We start from the raw sequence: 19,604 nt of genomic DNA, 5'->3' as shown, positions 1-19,604 counted from the left end.
GGTAGTAATCTCGGGATTACTGCCTGTGCCACGCGACAGTGAGAGTAGGAATGGAATTAGGTGGAGGATGAATGCATGGCTGTGGGATTGGTGCAGGGGACAGGGATTCAAGTTTATGGATCATTGGGACCTCTTCTGGGGCAGGCGTGACCTGTTCAAGAAGGACGGGTTACACTTGAATCCTGGGGGGACCAATATCCTAGCGGGGAAGTTTGCTAGGGCTACAGGGCAGACTTTAAACTAGTAAGATGGGGGGGCGGGAATCAATTTGAGGAAACTATGGGAGGAGAGGTTAGTTCACCGGTAGAGCAAGTAAATAAACGGTGTGTGAGGGGGGAAAGGCAGGTGATGGAGAAGGGATGCGCTCAGCCCAAAGATGTAGGGGAGAAGAAAGAAAAGGATAATAAATTTGAATGCATTGTTAGGGATAAAAAGAGAGGAGGAGGTGGAGAGTATCTTAAATGTATCTATTTTAATGCTAGGAGCATTGTAAGAAAGGTGGATGAGCTTAAAGCGTGGATTGATAGCTGGAATTATGATGTAGCTATTAGTGAAACATGGTTGCAGGAAGGGTGTGATTGGCAACTAAGTATTCCTGGATTTAGTTGCTTCAGGTTTGATAGAGTAGGAGGGGCCAGAGGAGGAGGTGTTGCATTGCTTGTCCGAGAAAATCTTATGGCGGTGCTTTGGAAGGATAGATTAGAGAGCTCCTCTAGGGAGGCTATTTGGGTGGAATTGAGGAATGGGAAAGGTGTAGTAACACTGATAGGAGTGTATTATAGGCCACTTAATGGGGAACGTGAGTTGGAAGAGCAAATGTGTAAGGAGATAGCAAATATTTGTAGTAAACACAAGGTGGTGATTGTGGGAGATTTTAATTTTCCACACGTAGACTGGGAAGCTCATTCTGTAAAAGGGCTGGATGGTTTAGAGTTTGTGAAATGTGTGCAGGATAGTTTTTTGCAACAATACATAGAAGTACCGACTAGAGATGGGGCAGTGTTGGATCTCCTGTTAGGGAATGCGATAGGTCAGCTGACAGATGTATGTGTTGGGGAGCACTTCGGGTTCAGTAATCACAATAGCATTAGCTTCAATATAATTATGGAGAAGGACAGGACAAGACCTAGAGTTGAGATTTTTGATTGGAGAAAGGCTAACTTTGAAGAGATGCAAAGGGATTTAGAGAGAGTGGATTGGGTCAAGTTGTTTTATGGGAAGGATGTAATAGAGAAATGGAGGTCATTTAAGGGTGAAATTATGAGGGTACAGAATCTTTATGTTCCTGTTAGGTTGAAAGGAAAGGTTAAAGGTTTGAAAGCACCGTGGGATTTCAAGGGATATTAGAAATTCGGTTTGGAAAAAGAGGGATGTCTACAATAGATATAGGCAGCATGGAGTAAAGGAATTGCTCGAGGAATATAAAGAATGTAAAAGGAATCTTAAGAAAGAGATTAGAAAAGCTAAAAGAAGATACGAGGTTGGTTTGGCAAATAAGGTGAAAGTAAATCCAAAAGGTTTCTACAGTTATATTAAAAGCAAGAGGATAGTGAGGGATAAAATTGGCCCCTTAGAATCAGAGTGGTCAGCTATGTGTGGAACCGAAGGAGATGGAAGAGATTTTGAACAATTTCTTCTCTTCGGTACTCACTAAGGAGAAGGATATTGAATTGTGTAAGGTGTGGGAAACAAGTAAGGAAGTTATGGAACCTATGACAATTAAAGAGGTGGAAGTACTGGCGCTTTTAAGAAATTTAAAAGTGGATAAATCTCCGGGTCCTGACAGGATATTCCCCGGGACCTTGAGGGAAGTTTGTGTAGAGATAGCAGGAGCTCTGACGGAGATCTTTAAGATGTCATTAGAAACGGGGATTGTGCCGGAGGATTGGCATATTGCTCATGTGGTTCCATTGTTTAAAAAGGGTTCTAGAAGTAAGCCTAGCAATTATAGACCTGTCAGTTTGACATCAGTGGTGGGTAAATTAATGGAAAGTATTCTTAGAGATAGTATTAATAATTATCTGGATAGACAGGATCTGATTAGGAGTAGCCAGCATGGATTTGTGCGTGGAAGGTCATGTTAGACAAACCTTATTGAATTTTTTGAAGAAGTTACGAGGAATGTTGACGAGGGTAAGGCAGTGGATGTAGTCTATATGGACTTCAGCAAAGCCTTTGACAAAGTTCCACATGGCAGGTTAGTTAAGAAGGTTCAGTCGTTAGGTATTAATGCTGGAGTAATAAAATGGATTCAACAGTGGCTAGATGGGAGATGCCAGAGAGTAGTGGTGGATAATTGTTTATCAGGATGGAGGCCGGTGACTAGCGGGGTGCCTCAGGGATCTGTTTTGGGCCCAATGTTGTTTGTAATATACATAAATGATCTGGATGATGGGGTGGTAAATTGGATTAGTAAGTATGCCGATGATACTAAGGTAGGAGGTGTTGTGGATAATGAGGTGGGTTTTCAAAGCTTGCAGGGAGATTTATGCCGGTTAGAAGAATGGGCTGAATGTTGGCAGATGGAGTTTAATGCTGAGAAGTGTGAGGTTCTACATTTTGGCAGGAATAATCCAAATAGAACATACAGGGTAAATGGTAGAGCATTGAGGAATGCAGAGGAACAGAGAGATCTAGGAATAACAGTGCATAGTTCCCTGAAGGTGGAGTCTCATGTAGATAGGGTGGTGAAGAAGGCTTTTGGAACGCTGGCCTTTATAAATCAAAGCATTGAGTACAGAAGTTGGGATGTAATGTTAAAATTGTACAAGGCATTGGTAAGGCCAAATTTAGAATATTGTGTGCAGTTCTGGTCACCGAATTATAGGAAAGATATCAATAAATTAGAGAGAGTGCAGAGACGATTTACTAGGATGTTACCTGGGTTTCAGCACTTAAGTTACAGAGAAAGGTTGAACAAGTTAGGTCTCTATTCATTGGAGCGTAGAAGGTTGAGGGGGGATTTGATCGAGGTATTTAAAATTTTGAGAGGGATAAATAGAGTTGATGTGAATGGGCTGTTTCCATTGAGAGTAGGGGAGATTCAAACGAGAGGACATGATTTGAGAGTTAGGGGGCAGAAGTTTAAGGGAAACACGAAGGGGTATTTCTTTACTCAGAGAGTGATAGGTGTGTGGAATGAGCTTCCTGTAGAAGTAGTAGAGGCCAGTTCAGTTGTGTCATTTAAGGTGAAATTGGATAGGTATATAGACAGGAAAGGAGTGGAGGGTTATGGGCTGAGTGCGGGTAGGTGGGACTAGGTGAGATTAAGAGTTCAGCACGGACTAGGAGGGCCGAGATGGCCTGTTTCCGTGCTGTGATTGTTATATGGTTATGGTTAAAGATTTGTGGTGATTAAAAGCGTCTGTTGATCACAAAGCCACAGAAAAATTCTTTGATGATTTTGTCAAGATCATCATTGATGAAAATCTAACATGCTGAATGGCTGCATCTTTAAGTATATGTGATGAACTAGTGTAAGACAAAGACTGCTTACCAGTAGCACATAAACTCAGAGTCAGAAATAGTGGTGATCCCATGCTTTCTCATTATATAATTTGAAAAAATGAGAAATCCAAAACACTTCTGACCCCAAAGAATTCCCTAAGAAATACTCAATCTATACTGATTTTTAATGCAGTGGAACTTACAAGGAATTATAACAGGAATTCCTTAGAGAATTCCAATAGCTCAACATTGTAGAGCTCAGCACTTTCTGATTTAGTTGAGTTTGTGAAAGTTTATCATGAAATCCTGTGATCCATGAAAGACCTTGCTACCTAAATGGGCCTGCCAGGAATCCTGCGTTAATTTTTTTTTTTATTTACAGTACTGTGCAAAAGTTTATTCATTACCCCAACCAGAAATAATCAGTTGCGGAGATAAGATTTCTTCTATGAACAAAATAGTGTGGGAATGATCACTTTCCAAATTTTTTAAAGTTAATTGGCAATTAGTAGAGATAAAATAAATAGAAAACTCCCTTGATCAACTCCCTTGATATCTCATCATAAGAAATAGGAGCAAAAGTAGGCCATATGACTCTGTAAATTGGCTCTACTTTTCAATGACAATAGACAATAGGTGCAGGAGTAGGCCATTCGGCCCTTCGAGCCAGCACTGTCATTCAATGTGATCATGGCTGATCATCCACAATCAATACCCCATTCCTGCCTCCTCCCCATATCCCTTGACTCCGCTATCTTTAAGAGCGCTATCTAACTCAATGAAATAATCGTTGATCTGATTCTGGTCTCAGTTACAATTTGTTGCCTGTTCCCTACAAGTCTCAAATCCACTGAAGTTCAGGACACTATTTTTCAAATCTTGAGTATGTTCAGTGACTTGACTTCCCTAACTACCTGTGACAGAAAATTCTGAGGGTTCAAAACTCATTGAAAGAAGAGCTTTCCCCACTGTTTTAAAGAGGCAGCCCATTATTCTGTTCTGAAATTATGGCATCAAGTTCAGGACTGTGTATGAGAAGAAACACCCTCTCATGTTGTCTTCTGTGATTTAAGAAATAAGGCCTATAAGGAACTTGTGAATGTGGGTTAGGGGTGGGGGGGAGGTCTCTGAACTATAATTGAACTGGGGAAAATTTTACCTAGTCCCTGGAAAAATGTTTAAGAAGTCAGTCGAAAATGATTTATGCAGAGGGATATTTAGGCATGAAATGATTTATGAAAGCTGAATATAGAATTCATAAAAGAGAAGTGGGTTAATAGTTGAAGTAAAGTTTGAACAGGTAGAGAAACAGAGCTATGTGGGTAGTTGTTTTTCCAGGATTATTTAGGAATACTACTCGAAATGACACATTTCTGAAAATTAATATTTGTTCTTTTTTAAATGAAGGTGGAATATTTAATGTTATCTGGAACATGTTAATATAGAAGTAACATATAGAACATAGAACAATACAGCACAGTACAGGCCATTTGGCCCACAATGTTGTGCCAACCCTTAAACCCTGCCTCCCATATAACCCTCCACCTTAAATTCCTCCTAATAGAACATAGAACAATACAGCACAGTATAGGCCATTCGGCCCACAATGTTGTAACATACTGTAGAATAACTTTATATGACCACACAAATGTAAATTTATCCACCATATTTTTCAGAACCTGGTGTGAGCAGTAAGTTCACTCAAATATAAGCACAAAATCTGTATGTATTAAATTTAGCGATACAGCCCTTCAAGCCGCACTGCCACAGCAACCCCCAACAAACCCAATTAACCCTCATCTAATCACAGGACAATTTATAATCACCAGTTAACCTACCCGTTGCATCTTTGGATTGTGGGAGGAAGCTAGAGCAGCTGGGGAAAATTCACTCATTCCACACAGAGACTCCTTACAGAATGACGCTGGAATTGAAGTTCAAACTCAGGAACATCCCGAGCTGTAATAGCATCGTGCTAATCACCACACAATCGTGATGCCCACTTGGGAATGCTTATTTTCAGAGTTGGGGATCACCAGAATCAACCTTTCAGATCTGTTATGTTTCAGAACTGAAAATCTGTTCCAATTTAGATCTCCCATAGTTAATTATCATTTCCTGAAAGATTCTTTGCTATAACAAAGGGCTTTATGTAATTTTCCATTTAACAAAGGTGTCATTTAGTACCAACAAATGTGGGCAATACATTTCAAATTTATCTTTCAAACATACAACTGTGAAAATTAGTAATATTTAACTGTGTTTTTGCTCGGGTTAATGGAAAAGAATTTGTAATAAACAAGCTACTTAAAATGGTGGAAAAATTCTCTTGAGAACCTGTACTCTTTCATCTGGCAACAGTGGCCATTAGATGACTAATATGTAAGTTTCAGCTGGCGTGTTTCAGCTTGTCAAAACAAGTGCAGATTGTTTTTGATTTACAGGGAGGAGATTGGTTCAAAAAGCTACTCAATCTCGACAGCTGTTATCCTCTGTGTTTGCTGTACTTCCTGGTTTGTGAATTTTTGCACAACAAAGAGTTCTTTAAGAACCTAACCCTCTTGTAAACTGAGGAAAACCTATATAACCTGTTTTAGGCAGGGAATGGGGCACTGAAGAAAAGAAGAAAATGAAGGTCAATAATAAGCTGGGAAGGAGGAGTGATCTGATCTCAAAGTTCAAACTTAGAAGTTCAAAGTACATTTAGTATACGACCTTGAGATTCATCTTACAGGCAGCCACAAAACAAACAGCCTCAGTCCGGTGCAGAGATGAGTAAACTTTTCATTGACAAAAAGAATTATTATGCCAAGGCAAGGAGATTGGTACTGAGACAAGTAAAGGAACAAAAGAGAGATCTCAGAGTTCTAAGTAGCAATGTATTTTTTTAAAAAGCTGCAGACTTTTCAACTGGCATTTGATATTTCCAGGGTCAGTAGAGAGATGTTCAATGGACGGTTGAATGCATATTATGTAGAAAGAACTGAAAAAATATTCAACTTGAATTAGAATGTGTTTGATATGGAAAAGTAACAGCCCCTCTGCTTCTTGAATAGAGGATAACATGCTGGAAATATTCAGCAGATCAGTCCTCATCTATGGAAAGAGAAATTCAGATTCACATTCAGTTTATTGTCATTTAGAAACCATAAGTGCAATGCAGTTAAAAAATGAGACAACGTTCCTCCAGAACGATATCACAAAAGCATATGACAAAGCAGACTACACCAGAAAATCCACATAACGTTTGGCAATCCCCAATCCAGAGTTCGGAGAGGCTGCTGCGTATTAATATCGCGCTACCGTCTTAGCGCGTTCCCCGGAAAGGAGCTTCAAATCCACCAGACAAAACAAGACCAAAAACTAAAGCTACAAGACCTGCACAAAACCACATAGTTACAACAGTGCAAACAATAGCATAATTGATAAAAAAAAACAGACCATGAGCACAGTAAAAATAGTCCCAAGACGTTAAAAGACTATAAGTTCTAAAGAAACCACCACACAGTTTCCACAAGTCCTCAGGGTCCGGATTGACTTATCATCCCACGCCGGCGGCAGAAGGGAATACCCCTGCTATGGACTTCCATGGCGCCGCCCGACTCAGCCTCGCAGACACAGCACACAATGAAAGCGACCTGATCGCAGCGGACTCTGAGTCCGTCGAGCCTCCTACCATCCCCTCCGGCACAGCTTCTCTGAGCATCATCCTCTGCTGAGCATATTAAGACGCCCCCGCCAGCGGCCATCGGCAACACGACCCCGAGGACTGGGGGCCTGTTCATCCCAGCAGAGACCCGGACCTCACAGCAGCAGCAGCAACAAAGAAGGTCTTCCTGGAGATTTCCAGATGTTTCTCTGTGCTCCCACATCCGTTTTCAACCAATTATGATTGCGCACGGCACCCCGCTTCACAAATAACAGATAATCAGCTCCGGAGTGGCCACTGCAAGCTGCGTCGCGCCGCCATCTTGGAACTCTTGCTTTTTAGATCAAAGACCCATCAGTGTATTTCATGCAGATTCTTTAGGCTTCTATGACATTCATCCCTCCTGCATCATTCTATCCCATATTGCTTGATTCCAATAGTACAGAAGAATCAAGAATTGCACCCTTAAGAATGCTCAGAGCTGAGCATCCACAGATCTCTGATGAATGAAATTCCAAGTTAACAACCTTTCATCGCTCAATCTCAAATGATGACCCCTTATTTTGTATTGTCATTCTTGGTTCTAATGTTTCCAGGCAAGGGAAACTAACTCTCAGCATGCTAAATACCCAGCCCTCTCAATACATCATACATTTCAATGAAATTACCTCTTAAAACTTTTAAATACTAAGAATATATCGACATTTTCTATCAAATCTCTCCAATAGAACGACCCTCTTAATATGAGCAATCAATCTTATGAAATAAAATACAGCTGACCTTTATTTATATTGGTTTTGTATTGTCACATGTACCGCATACAGTGATAAACTTTGCTTTGTATGCCATCCACACATACCAGTTCGGATCAGTACATTAAGGGAAAACAACAACACAATACAGAATAAATGTTGCAGTTACAGAGCAGATGCAGTGAAAGGCCATAACCAGGTTTTAATTTATTTTCTGAATTTCCTTATGGAATCATTGTAGATTAGAAGATAGAACAGTACAGCATGGTACAGGCCTTTCAGCCCACAATGCTGTGCTGACTCTTTAACTTATTGTTAGATCAATCTACCCCTTCCCTGCCATGTAGTCCTCCATTTTCCTTTCATCCATATGGCTATCTAAGAGTATCTTAAATGTCCCTTAGGTATCTGCATCTGGCAGTACAATCCACACACCTGCCACTCTCCATGTAAGAAGAATACTTACCTTTGACGTCTCCTGTATAATTTCCTCCAAAACACCTTAAAGTTATGCCCCCTTCTATTAGCTATTTCCACCCTGGGACAAAGTCTCTGCCCATTCAGACAATCCCTCAAAATGTAGTTTACTCTCTATTAAGTCACCTCTCATTCTTCTTCACTCCAAAGAGAAAAGGCTTAGCTTCCTCAATCTATCTTCATAAGAAGCGATCCCTAATCCAGACAGCATCATGGTAAATCTTTGCAATGTCTCTAAAGCTTCCACATTCTTCCTATAATGAGGCAACCAGAATGAAACACAATACTCCCAGTTTTACAGAGCTGCAGATTACCCCACAACTCTTGAACTCAATCCCCTAACTAATGACAGCCAGCAAACCATACACCTTCTTGACTACCCTATCAACTTGTATGACAACATTCAGGCATCTATGGATGTGGACCCCAAGATCCTTCTGCTCCTCCACATTGTCAAGAATCCTGTCGTTACCCTGGTACTCTTCTTTCAAGTTCGACCTTTCAAAGTGAATCACTTCACACTTTTCCAAACTTATCTCAATCTGCCACTCCTTAGTCCAGTTCTGCATCCTATCAATATCCCATCATAACCTATGACAACCTTCTACACCATCCACAACCTTGTGTCAGCTGTAAACTTACTAACCCACCCTTCCACCCTTTTTGTCCAGGCATTAATAAAAATCAAAAAGAGCATGGGTCCCAGAACAAATCACTGTAGAACCCCACTGGTTACCAACCTCCAGGTAGAATACACTCCATTGGGTTAAATTGGATTGAATAGGGCTAACGTGTTACAGATTGCTGACATATGTAATATTTACATTAAATTTTATATTTCATTAAGATATTCGCTGAAAGTAGTTAAGGCAGCAGCTCAAGTCCTAAATACGTTATGGCAATACCGTGACCTTCGCAGCATTTATAAAAAGGTAAGTAAAAATTCAAAGACGTGTTGTTCTGCATTGAAATCTAAAATCTAATAATTATACTTGCATCTTGACTTTCTTTTATTTCTTTGAAGGATGGATGGAATCAAAGCCATTTCATTACACCAATTTCTACATTGGAGCGAGACAAACATAAATTTTCCACATCTCACCCAACGTTATCAACAACTAATCAAAATATGTCGCCTGTTCTTCAATCTGGTGAGTTGTCTACAATTAACTTAAGAAAATTGAAATTGTTACTTGAGAAAATTTAGCTTTGTAAATAATTAACAATGCATTTGCAACAAAACTCCCAGTTAGTTCTGTCAAACTGGGTACTTAACGTCATTCCATTCCCATACAAAAGAATGCAGAATAAGTTTCCTGGATTTGTGCCTGTCCTGTGCAATTTAATTTGTGCCCTAAATCTTATGCACAGGAAAACTCATGCTTTCAATTGCTTGATTTCAATAACAATTCACAAACATGAGGTCTGCAAATGCTGGAAATCCAGAGCAACACACAAAATGCTGGAAGAAATCAGCAGGTCAGACAAGATCTATGAAAATAAATCCCTTCTTCAGTTCTGAAGAAGGGTCTCAGCCTGGAACGTCAACTATCTATTCATTTCCATAGATGCTGTCTGACCTGCTGAGTTCCTCTAGCATTTTGTGCGTGTTGGCTTTAATAACAGTTGATTCGCCCTTGAGAATGACATGGTTAACTGCACTTAGTTTTCTTGAATTGGAAGAAACCACACGTTGGGCACAGTATATTAGGTTGTTAAGCGGGGAGGCCAAATTATTTATTTGGTTAGGATTGTTTACAGCAGGTATACTAGAGGTTGCTATGTATATGCAGAGCAAGATTAACAGAACAGTAGGAATAAACTTTTTTTTGAGTCACATTAGCCAATGTACACACTGAGCAACTTACAGTGTCAGAGCTAAGATGAAAAGCATCAAAAAGAGAGAGCCCTCCACGTTTAGGAGGCTCAATCGATTCACTGCGTAATCCATCGGCTGCATACGTACTTGCCACATTCTTGCAATTGATCCGATACAGTTCAAAGGCAAATATTTTTTGAGCTACGTATGAAAGATACAATGAGAGGAGGAGGGGAGGAGGATGCAGAGATGATAAAGGAATGGGCCAAGTTACCCTGGGAAGAAGAACAACAGAAAATCAAAGGGGTGGGCATTGGTAGTGAAGTGCAAGATATCTCTGCAAGTGAGATTGCAATGGATGGTGGTTAAAATACTAGATTTTATTGTCAATGCAGAAGCCCATGGGGAAGAAAGTTCTGGTAAGCAAGATGGAAAGTGTATTTGTTGGAATTAAGAAATACAGAGTTCAGGACTTTGTCAACCAGGGTACAGTGCTGATCTGTGGATATTGCAACCCAGTGATGAAAAATCCAGAAGTCTGTATAGGAAGAAAATATAAAAAAGAATATCATTAAGGCAACTGTTAGAATTGATGTGTTTGGTGAGTATATTAGAAGGTAGTCTCTGTATCAAGATAGAGCAGTTACAAAATGCATGAATGGTAGAGGTGAGCCTGAAGCATTGAAAGTTGCAGGGGAGTAAAGTGAGGGGAAATGGAACAAGTGGAATTGCTGCCCTGGAAGCTGTAGTAAACTAAGTGGGCTAAATGGTTATAATAAGATGACAAAAGCCAATGAATCGTTAATTCAATTGGCTCCACAAGGTATCAAAAAATGGCGGGTAGCATGGCATATAACTAGGGCTATCAGATCTGAACACCTTCTTGCTAAAGTGATGAAGACTTTCATTCCAGGACTAACCATGCTTCTAACCAAGCTACTTCAGTATAGTAACAACAAAAGCAGTCACCTGGCAGTGTAAAAAATTTGCTCGGGAGTTTTTTATTCAGTCTGGCTAATTTCACTCAAATCAGTTTACTCTTGAATAGCAATAAAATGCTGGAAGGTTTAATCATCATCTAACTTAACTTACAAAAGAGTTGTCAGCTGTATCCAGATTAGATTTCAGCAAGAGCACTTGCTCCATATCTCACCGCAATCCTGTTCCAAAGTGTTAAGTTCCAAAGGTGAGCTGGCAGTGACCGCCCCTGATATCATGGCAGCAATTGATGAACTGTGGTATCAGCAAAACCTGGTGAAACTGAAGTCAATGGACGTTAACATAGAACATAGAATAGTACAGCACATTACAGGCCCTTCAGCCCACAATGTTGTGCTGACCCTCAAACCCTGCCTCCCATATAACCCACCCACCTTAAATTCCTCCATATACCTGTCTAGTAGTCTCTTAAACTTCACTAGTGTATCTGCCTCCACCACTGACTCAGGCAGTGCATTCCACACACCAACCACTCTCTGAATGAAAAACCCTCCTCTAATATCCCCCTTGAACTTCCCTCCCCTTACCTTAAAACCATATCCTCTTGTACTGAGCAGTAGTGCCCTGGGGAAGAGGCGCTGGCTGTCCACTCTGTCTATTCCACTTAATATCTTGTACACCTCTATCATGTCTCCTCTCGTCCTCCTTCTCTCCAAAGAGTAAAGCCCTAGCTCTCTTAATCTCTGATCATAATCCATACTCTCTAAACCAGGCAGCATTCCTGGTAAATCTCCTCTGTACCCTTTCCAATGCTTCCACATCCTTCCTATAGTGAGGCGACCAGAACTGGACACAGTACTCTAAGTGTGGCCTAACTAGAGTTTTATACAGCTGCATCATTACATCACGACTCTTAAACTCTATCCCTCAACTTATGAAAGCTAACGCCCCATAAGCTTTCTTAACTACCCTATCTACCTGTGAGGCAACTTTCAGGGATCTGTGGACATGTACCCCCAGATCCCTCTGCTCCTCCACACTCCCAAGTATCCTGCCATTTACTTTGTACTCTGCCTTGGAGTTTGTCCTTCCAAAGTGCACCACCTCACACTTCTCTGGGTTGAACTCTATCTGCCATTTCTCAGCCCACTTCTGCATCCTATCAATGTCTCTCTGCAATCTTTGACAATCCTCTACACTTTCTACAACACCATCAACCTTTGTGTCGTCTGCAAACTTGCCAACCCACCCTTCTACCCACACATCCAGGTCATTGATAAAAATCACAAGAAGTAGAGGTCCCAGAACAGATCCTTGTGGGACATCACTAGTCACAACCCTCCAATCTGAATGTATTCCCTCCACCATGACCCTTTGCCTACTGCAGGCAAGCCAATTCTGAATCCACCTGGCCAAACTTCCCTGGATCCCATGCCTTCTGACTTTCTGAATAAGCCTACCATGTGGAACCTTGTCAAATGCCTTACTAAAATCCATGTAGATCACATTCACTTCACTACCCTCATCTATGTGCCTGGTCACCTCCTCAAAGAACTCTATTGGGCTTGTTAGGCACGATCTGCCCCGCACAAAGCCATTATGACTGTCCCTGATCAGACCATGATTCTCTAAATGCCCATAGATCCTATCTCTATGAATCTTTTCCAACAGCTTTCCCACCACAAACGTAAGGCTCACTGGTCTATAATTACCTGGACTGTCCCTACTAACTTTTTTGAACAAGGGGACAACATTCACCTCCCTCCAATCTCCGGTAACATTCCTGTGGACAACAAGGACATAAAGATCCTAGCCAGAGGTTCAGCAATCTCTTCCCTTGCCTCATGGGGCAGCCTGGGAAATATTCCATCAGGCCCCGGGATGTCTCTGACCGGGTGCATGACATCCTGGTACGAGAGGGAAAGCAACCAGAAGTCATGATACATGTTGGTACCAACGACATAGGCAGGAAGAGGAATGAGGTCCTGAATTGTGAGTTTCAGGAACTAGGCAGAAGGCTGAAGAACAGGACCTCAAGGGTGATGTTCTCAGGATTGCTGCCAGGGCTACGTGATAAGAATTGGAGGAGATGGCAGTTGAATGCGTGGCTGAGGAGTTGGTGCAGGGCGCAGGGTTTTAGATTTCTGGATCATTGGGACCTCTTCTGGGGAAGGTGGGACCTGTACAGATTGGATGGGTTGCACCTGAACTCGAGGGGGAGCAATATCCTTGCAGGTAGGTTTGCTAGCATGGTTCGGGAGGGTTTGGGACCCGGAGCGATAGAGCAGCGAAAGAAATGCATGGAGTAAAGCCAGATGTAACATATAGAGAGATTTGAGGAAAGAGAAGCAGAATAAAGGGTGTAAAAGTAGTAAGGTAGAAGGACTAAAGTGTGTGTACTTCAATGCAAGAAGCATCAGGAACAAAGGTGATGAACTGAGAGCTTGGATACATACATGGAATTATGATGTAGTGGCCATTGTGGAGACTTGGCTGGCACCAGGGCAGGAATGGATTCTCAATATTCCTGTATTTCAGTGCTTTAAAAGGGATAGAGAGGGGAGAAAAAGGGGAGAAGGGGTGGCATTACTGGTCAGGGATACTATTACAGCTGCAGAAAGGGTGGGTAATGTAGCAGGATACTCTTTTGAGTCAATATGGGTGGAAGTCAGGAACAGGAAGCGAGCAGTTACTCTGCTGGGGGTATTCTGTAGGCCCCCTGGTAGCAGCAGAGATACCGAGGAGCAGATTGGGAGGCAGATTTTGGAAAGGTGCAAAAATAACAGGGTTGTTATCATGGGTGACTTTAACTTCCCTAATATTGATTGGCACTTGATTACCGCTAGTTGCAAGGGTTTAGATGAGGCAGAGTTTGTTACGTGTATCCAGGACAGATTCCTGTCACAGTATGTTGACAGGCTGACTAGGGGGAATGCCATACTAGATCTAGTATTAGGTAACAAACCAGGTCAGGTCACAGATCTGTCAGTGGGTGAGCATCTGGGGGACAGTGATCACTGCTCCCTGGCCTTTAGCATTATCATTGAAAAGGACAGAATCAGAGAGGACAGGAAAATTTCTAATGGGGGGAGGGCAAATTATGAGGCTATAAGGCTAGAACTTGCAGGTGTGAATTGGGATGATGTTTTTGCAGGGAAATGTACTATGGACATGTGGTCAAAGTTTAAGGATCTTTTGCAGGATGTTAGGGACAAATTTGTCCCGGTGAGGAAGATAAAGAATGGTAGGATGAAGGAACCATGGGTGACAGGTGAAGTGGAAAATCTAGTCAGGTGGAAGGCGACAGCATACATGAGGTTTAGGAAGCAAGGATTAGATGAGTCTATTGAGGAACTTAGGGTAGCAAGAAAGGAGCTTAAGAAGGGGCTGAGAAGAGCAAGAAGGGGGCATGAGAAGGCCTTGGCGAGTAGGGTAAAGGAAAACCCCAAGGCATTCTTCAATTATGTGAAGAACAAAAGGATGACAGGAGTGAAGGTAGGACCGATTAGAGATAAAAGTGGGAAGATGTGCCTGGAGGCTGTGGGAGTGAGCGAGGTCCTTCATGAATACTTCTCTTTGGTATTCACCACTGAGAGGGAACTTGATGATGCTGAGAACAATATGAATGAGGTTGATGTTCTGGAGCATGTTGATATTAAGGGAGAGGAGGTGTTGGAGTTGTTAAAATACATTAGGATGGTTAAGTCCCCGGGGCCTGATGGAATATTCCCCAGGCTGCTCCACGAGGCAAGGAAAGAGATTGCTGAACCTCTGGCTAGGATCTTTATGTCCTCGTTGTCCACAGGAATGGTACTGGAGGATTGGAGGGAGGTGCATGTTGTCCCCTTGTTCAAAAAAGTTTGGCAGGGTTTGAAGGTTGGCACAACATTGTGGGCTGAAGGGCCTGTAATGTGCTGTACTATTCTATGTTCATAAGAATGTAGTAAGTAAATTTGCTGAAAATAGCACAGTTCAATTCCATTCACAGCTTCTGATTAAATGAAGTAGTTCATGCAGCAAAGATTAAACAATGTAAGTGGACTGAGAAGTCTCACAAGAATGCCAGTCAATATTCAACTTCAACAAGAGAAAGTGTAATGACTTCCCCTCATTGTTCATCGCATTGCTATCACTGAGAGCCTAACATGCAAATTCTGGATCAATACACACAAAATGCTGGAAAAACTCAGCAGTTATGACTAGGAGCACAACTGGAAAACCATATAAATAATGTGGCAACAAGAGCAGGTTTGGAGACCAGGTACAATACCTTCCAACTACCAACAATTGAGTTATCTCCTGACACCCCTTCATGTCTACAAGCATAAATCATTTGCCTTGATGAGAACAGCCCCAGTAACATTGAAGAAGCTAACCTGTTTCTAAGACAAAAGCAACCCATCCACTACTTATTCTCTTCCTCTTCCACCTCTAGCAAACAACGTATACAACTTACAAACTGTCCAGAAAAAATCTCTGATATGGCATCGTCCTGTGTTTTACACTTGGCACAGAACTGCAGTCAGTTCTGGTGTTGTTCACAGAGTGACAATAAAGTGATTCTGATTCTCGTTCTGAAAATTACTTAGCTTGTCTACCACAACACTTCCCAAAACCATGACTTCTACCTCCAAGAAAGACATAATACGTGCATTAGAAGGCTGCCACTTGCAGATTTCCCTCAAGGCCATGTACCATCCTGACATAAAAATATATCACTGCTTCTCCACTGTCCTTGTTCTAAATACCAGAACTCTCTCTCCAAGAGCAGCTTCACCATAAGTACTGTAGCTGTTGAAGTAAATGGCTAAACTACTTTACAAGGGCAGGTAGGCAAGGACAATAAATTCTGGCCTTGCTATCTTTGCCCAGGCCCCAAAAATGAAAATTAAAAATGGAAGCAACATTAAAAGCCTCCCAACTTAAGGTGTTCACAGCAAGTAATATCAATGGTGATACTGAGCTTCAAAATGTGATCTTGAATAGGTATAGAACATGTAATGCACAAGCATTATTAATGAAAACAAATAGTAAGGATCCATCTGGGTTCCCATTGCAATACTTTATTTTGAGGGAGGTGAAAGGAACATTACTTGAAATTGAGACCTTGTTCAGCCAGGAGGAAGCACTAGGAGAAGGAAATGACACCACTCTTCAAATGTACTCTAATGTGCAGTTAATCATAAGACCTGAAATGTGTTCAAGTTTACTGTCATCTGACTGTACATAATGTATATACAACCAAACGAGACAACATTCCCCCAGACAATGGTGCACCCACAATGCAAACAGCACATAGTACATATTATCACACACAGCACATAAAACTAAATATTATCACAAATAAGTTAATAAAATATAATTAAAAATGCATATGAAGTACGCACTGCAGGCAAACAGTAAACACTAAACAGCTTGCTGTCCTATTGATGATATCTCACTGGTGGAAGTATGTTCATTTGCCTCTCTGCTTGAGGGAAAAAGCTGCTACCCAGTTTGGCAGACCAAGTCCTGATGCTCCTGCACCTCTTTTCTGACAGTAGTAGTTCATAGATTGTGGGGTGAGTGGTAGGGATCCTCAACAATGCTTCAGACCCTTTGTATACAACACTTCTGGTAAATGTCACAAATGGGAGTGGGGGAAGATCCCAGTGATCCTCACAGCAGTTTTTACTACCTTCTGTAGGGTCTTGAGGTCCTCTGCTTTCCACCTCCTTACCACACAATGATGCAGCCAGATAAGACACTGTCAGTGATGCTCCTTTAAAAAGTTGTTAGAATGGAGACAGGGAGCCTTGCACACTCCAGTCTCCTCAAAAAGTGTAGATGCTGTTGTGCCTTCTTGACTAATAAGGAGGCATTGTGAATCCTGGCTAGATCATCTGCTACATGGAAACCAAAGAACTTTGTGCTCCTCATACTCTCTTGGCAGAGACATTAATGTCCAATGGAGAGTGGTCAACCTGTGCCACAGTCATCTCTTTTGTCATGTCCACATTGAGACTCACACCATTGGACAAGCCCCTTTACCTCCTTTCTGTATGCTGACTCATCATTGTTGCTGCTGTATCATCAGTGAACTTGATAATGTAGTTTGAGATGGATCTGGCAGTGCAGTTGTGAGTCAGAACCATGAACAACAGTGAGTTGAGCACTCAGCCTGGGATGGAGCTTGAGATATATATTGCTGCTGACTTAAACTGTTGAATCCTTTATTCAAGAGGTCTAAGATCCAGTCACAGAAATGGGGGTTGAGTTCCAACAAAGATAGTTTACCCACCAACCTCTGAGGGATGATCATGTTACACACAGAGCTGAAGTCGATGAATAACATCCTGGTGTTTGTGGCATTGTTCTTTGCAGGTGGGAAGGGACAGAGTAGAGGGCTGAGGTTATGGCATCATCAGTGGTCAAGTTTGAGCAGTAGGTAAACAGGAAAGGGTCCAATGTAGCTGGAAGATGGGATTTTATACAATTCGTTACCAGCCACTCAAAGCATTTCATGATTGTTGAGGTCGGTGCCACTGGGCAATAATCATTTAGGCCAGTTACCATCACTATCTTGGGCACTGGAATGATGGTGGCTGCCTTAAAAGTCTGCAGGGACAGTTGACTGTTGCAGAAGAGATGTTAAAGATGTCTGTTAAAACCTCTATTAGCTGAGCCATACAATCCCTCAGGATCTGACAAGATATGTTGCCTGGCCTCACATCTTTGTGTGGGTTTACCCTGACTGGAATCCTTCTCACCTTGGTGTGCCCAGAAAAGGTGCCTGTTCCTCAAAGGGGGAGAGGACTTTCCTCAACGTCACATCATTCAGTTGGTCAAATCATGTATAGAAAGCACTCAGCCTATCAGGAAGGGAGGTTTCACTTTTGTTGATGTGTAGGGTAGACTTGTAATCTAATAAGGTTTGTATACATTGCTACATGTACCGTAAGACCCAGGTGTCACAAAAATGGCTGTGAAATTTCTTCCTGATGACACGGGAGAACATGGCTCTTGCTGACCTTGGGGGTCTTCTTATTTCCCAATCTTGAAGGCGGCTTCCCCATCCTTAAACCGTGAACAAAGCTGTATACAGTCAGCCATGCTTTCTGATTTGCCCTGGCAGTATAGTGTTTAATCACAGTAACATCGTCAGTGTATTTTCTTATGTAGCCAATCAATGAGCCTGCATGTTCATCAATGTTGACATGATGATCGTTGGTAGCGCTCTCCCTGAATACTCTCCAGTCCATACTTTAGAAGCAGTCCTGTGGTGTTAAGCTAATACCTTCTGGCCAGGTCCTGATTTCTTTGTGAATTGGTTTGTATGTGGGTCCTGAGGGATTGTATGGCTCAGCTGATGGAGGTTTTAACGGACATCTTTAACATCTCTTCTGCAACAGTCAACTGTCCCTGCAGACTTTAAGGCAGCCACCATCATTCCAGTACCCAAGGTAGTGATGGTAAAAAATGGATATGTGGTCTGCATATCTGAGATGGGTCAAGGTCAGTCTTGCAGGCTCCACGAACATCAGTACAGACCAAGTCTAGTATATTCTTTCCTCTGGTTGTGTAGTTGACATGTTGGTAAAACTTTGGCAGGACTGTTTTTAAGCTGATATGAATTGAAGTCACCAGCAATAATAAAGAAACCATTGAGGTGAGTGGCTTGGAAGTCACAGGTGGTGCTGCAGTAGCACAGAGGGGGATGTAAACAGCAAAAAAATCACAATGACAATGAACTCTCTTGGTAAGTAGAAGGGCCTGCATTTCACCATTAAAACTCTATTTGCGCTGAGCAGTGGGCCATTACTTCTGAGATGTTCACACACCAGTTCTTACTGACATAGGCACACAGACCTCCTCCACGGGTCTTGGCAAAGGTCGCAGCATTTCTGTCCACCCAAAAGGAGATTAGGTCTTTCAGCTGGATGGCTGAGTCTGAAATGGTGTCCTGGAGCCATGTTTCTGTCAGTAGCAGTCCCTCATCTTGCATTGGCTCAGACATAGATGCAGGTAATCCAGTTTAATATCTAGCGATTGGATGTTAGAGAATAGAATTGACAAGAACACTACTTTCCCCTCCCTACTAAACACTTATTTTTTGACCAACTTCCAAAACAACTTCGTGTTGGACAAAGTTGTTTGCAACCAAAATCACTTTAACTTTCCTCAGTAAAGACATAATGACTGGGTTACCATTACATTCTGGTTTAAAATTTGGTCAATGCAACACATGTAGAGTACTGTCAATACATCAAAACATACATTTTTGGTTATAGAGTGCTTTGTAAGTCAAAGTATTATCAATAATTATTGATAAATAGATGCAAGTTTTTGAATTAGTTTGAATGTATTATTTACAGTGGCTAGCACAACATCTTCACCAGCACTCTTGGGAATCAAGGATCAACGATCTAATTACGAGAAGACAAAGACTTCTGTGCAATATTACAACAGCCAAGGAGATGGTATAATGCACAAAGATTTAACCATGGGTAAGAAATGGAATGATTACAACAGTGTGTATAGG

The 19,604-nt window shown here is 41.7% G+C and overlaps 1 protein-coding gene across 6 annotated transcripts in view; it reads left to right on the top strand.

The window, feature by feature from the left end:
• Window positions 1-19,604, top strand: part of pkp4 (plakophilin 4) — a 185,508-nt gene that overhangs the window by 148,073 nt on the left and 17,831 nt on the right. For all 6 annotated transcript variants that reach the window (XM_059966497.1, XM_059966500.1, XM_059966498.1 and 3 more), the window contains 3 exons: window positions 9,173-9,257; window positions 9,350-9,476; window positions 19,438-19,569. In XM_059966497.1, coding sequence (XP_059822480.1) covers window positions 9,173-9,257; window positions 9,350-9,476; window positions 19,438-19,569 — 344 coding nt within the window. The remainder of the gene's footprint in view (window positions 1-9,172; window positions 9,258-9,349; window positions 9,477-19,437; window positions 19,570-19,604) is intronic.

Source organism: Hypanus sabinus, chromosome 4 (genome assembly GCF_030144855.1).
Source record: "Hypanus sabinus isolate sHypSab1 chromosome 4, sHypSab1.hap1, whole genome shotgun sequence".
Classification (NCBI taxonomy): domain Eukaryota; kingdom Metazoa; phylum Chordata; class Chondrichthyes; order Myliobatiformes; family Dasyatidae; genus Hypanus; species Hypanus sabinus.
This window is presented reverse-complemented; position numbering and strand designations above follow the sequence as displayed.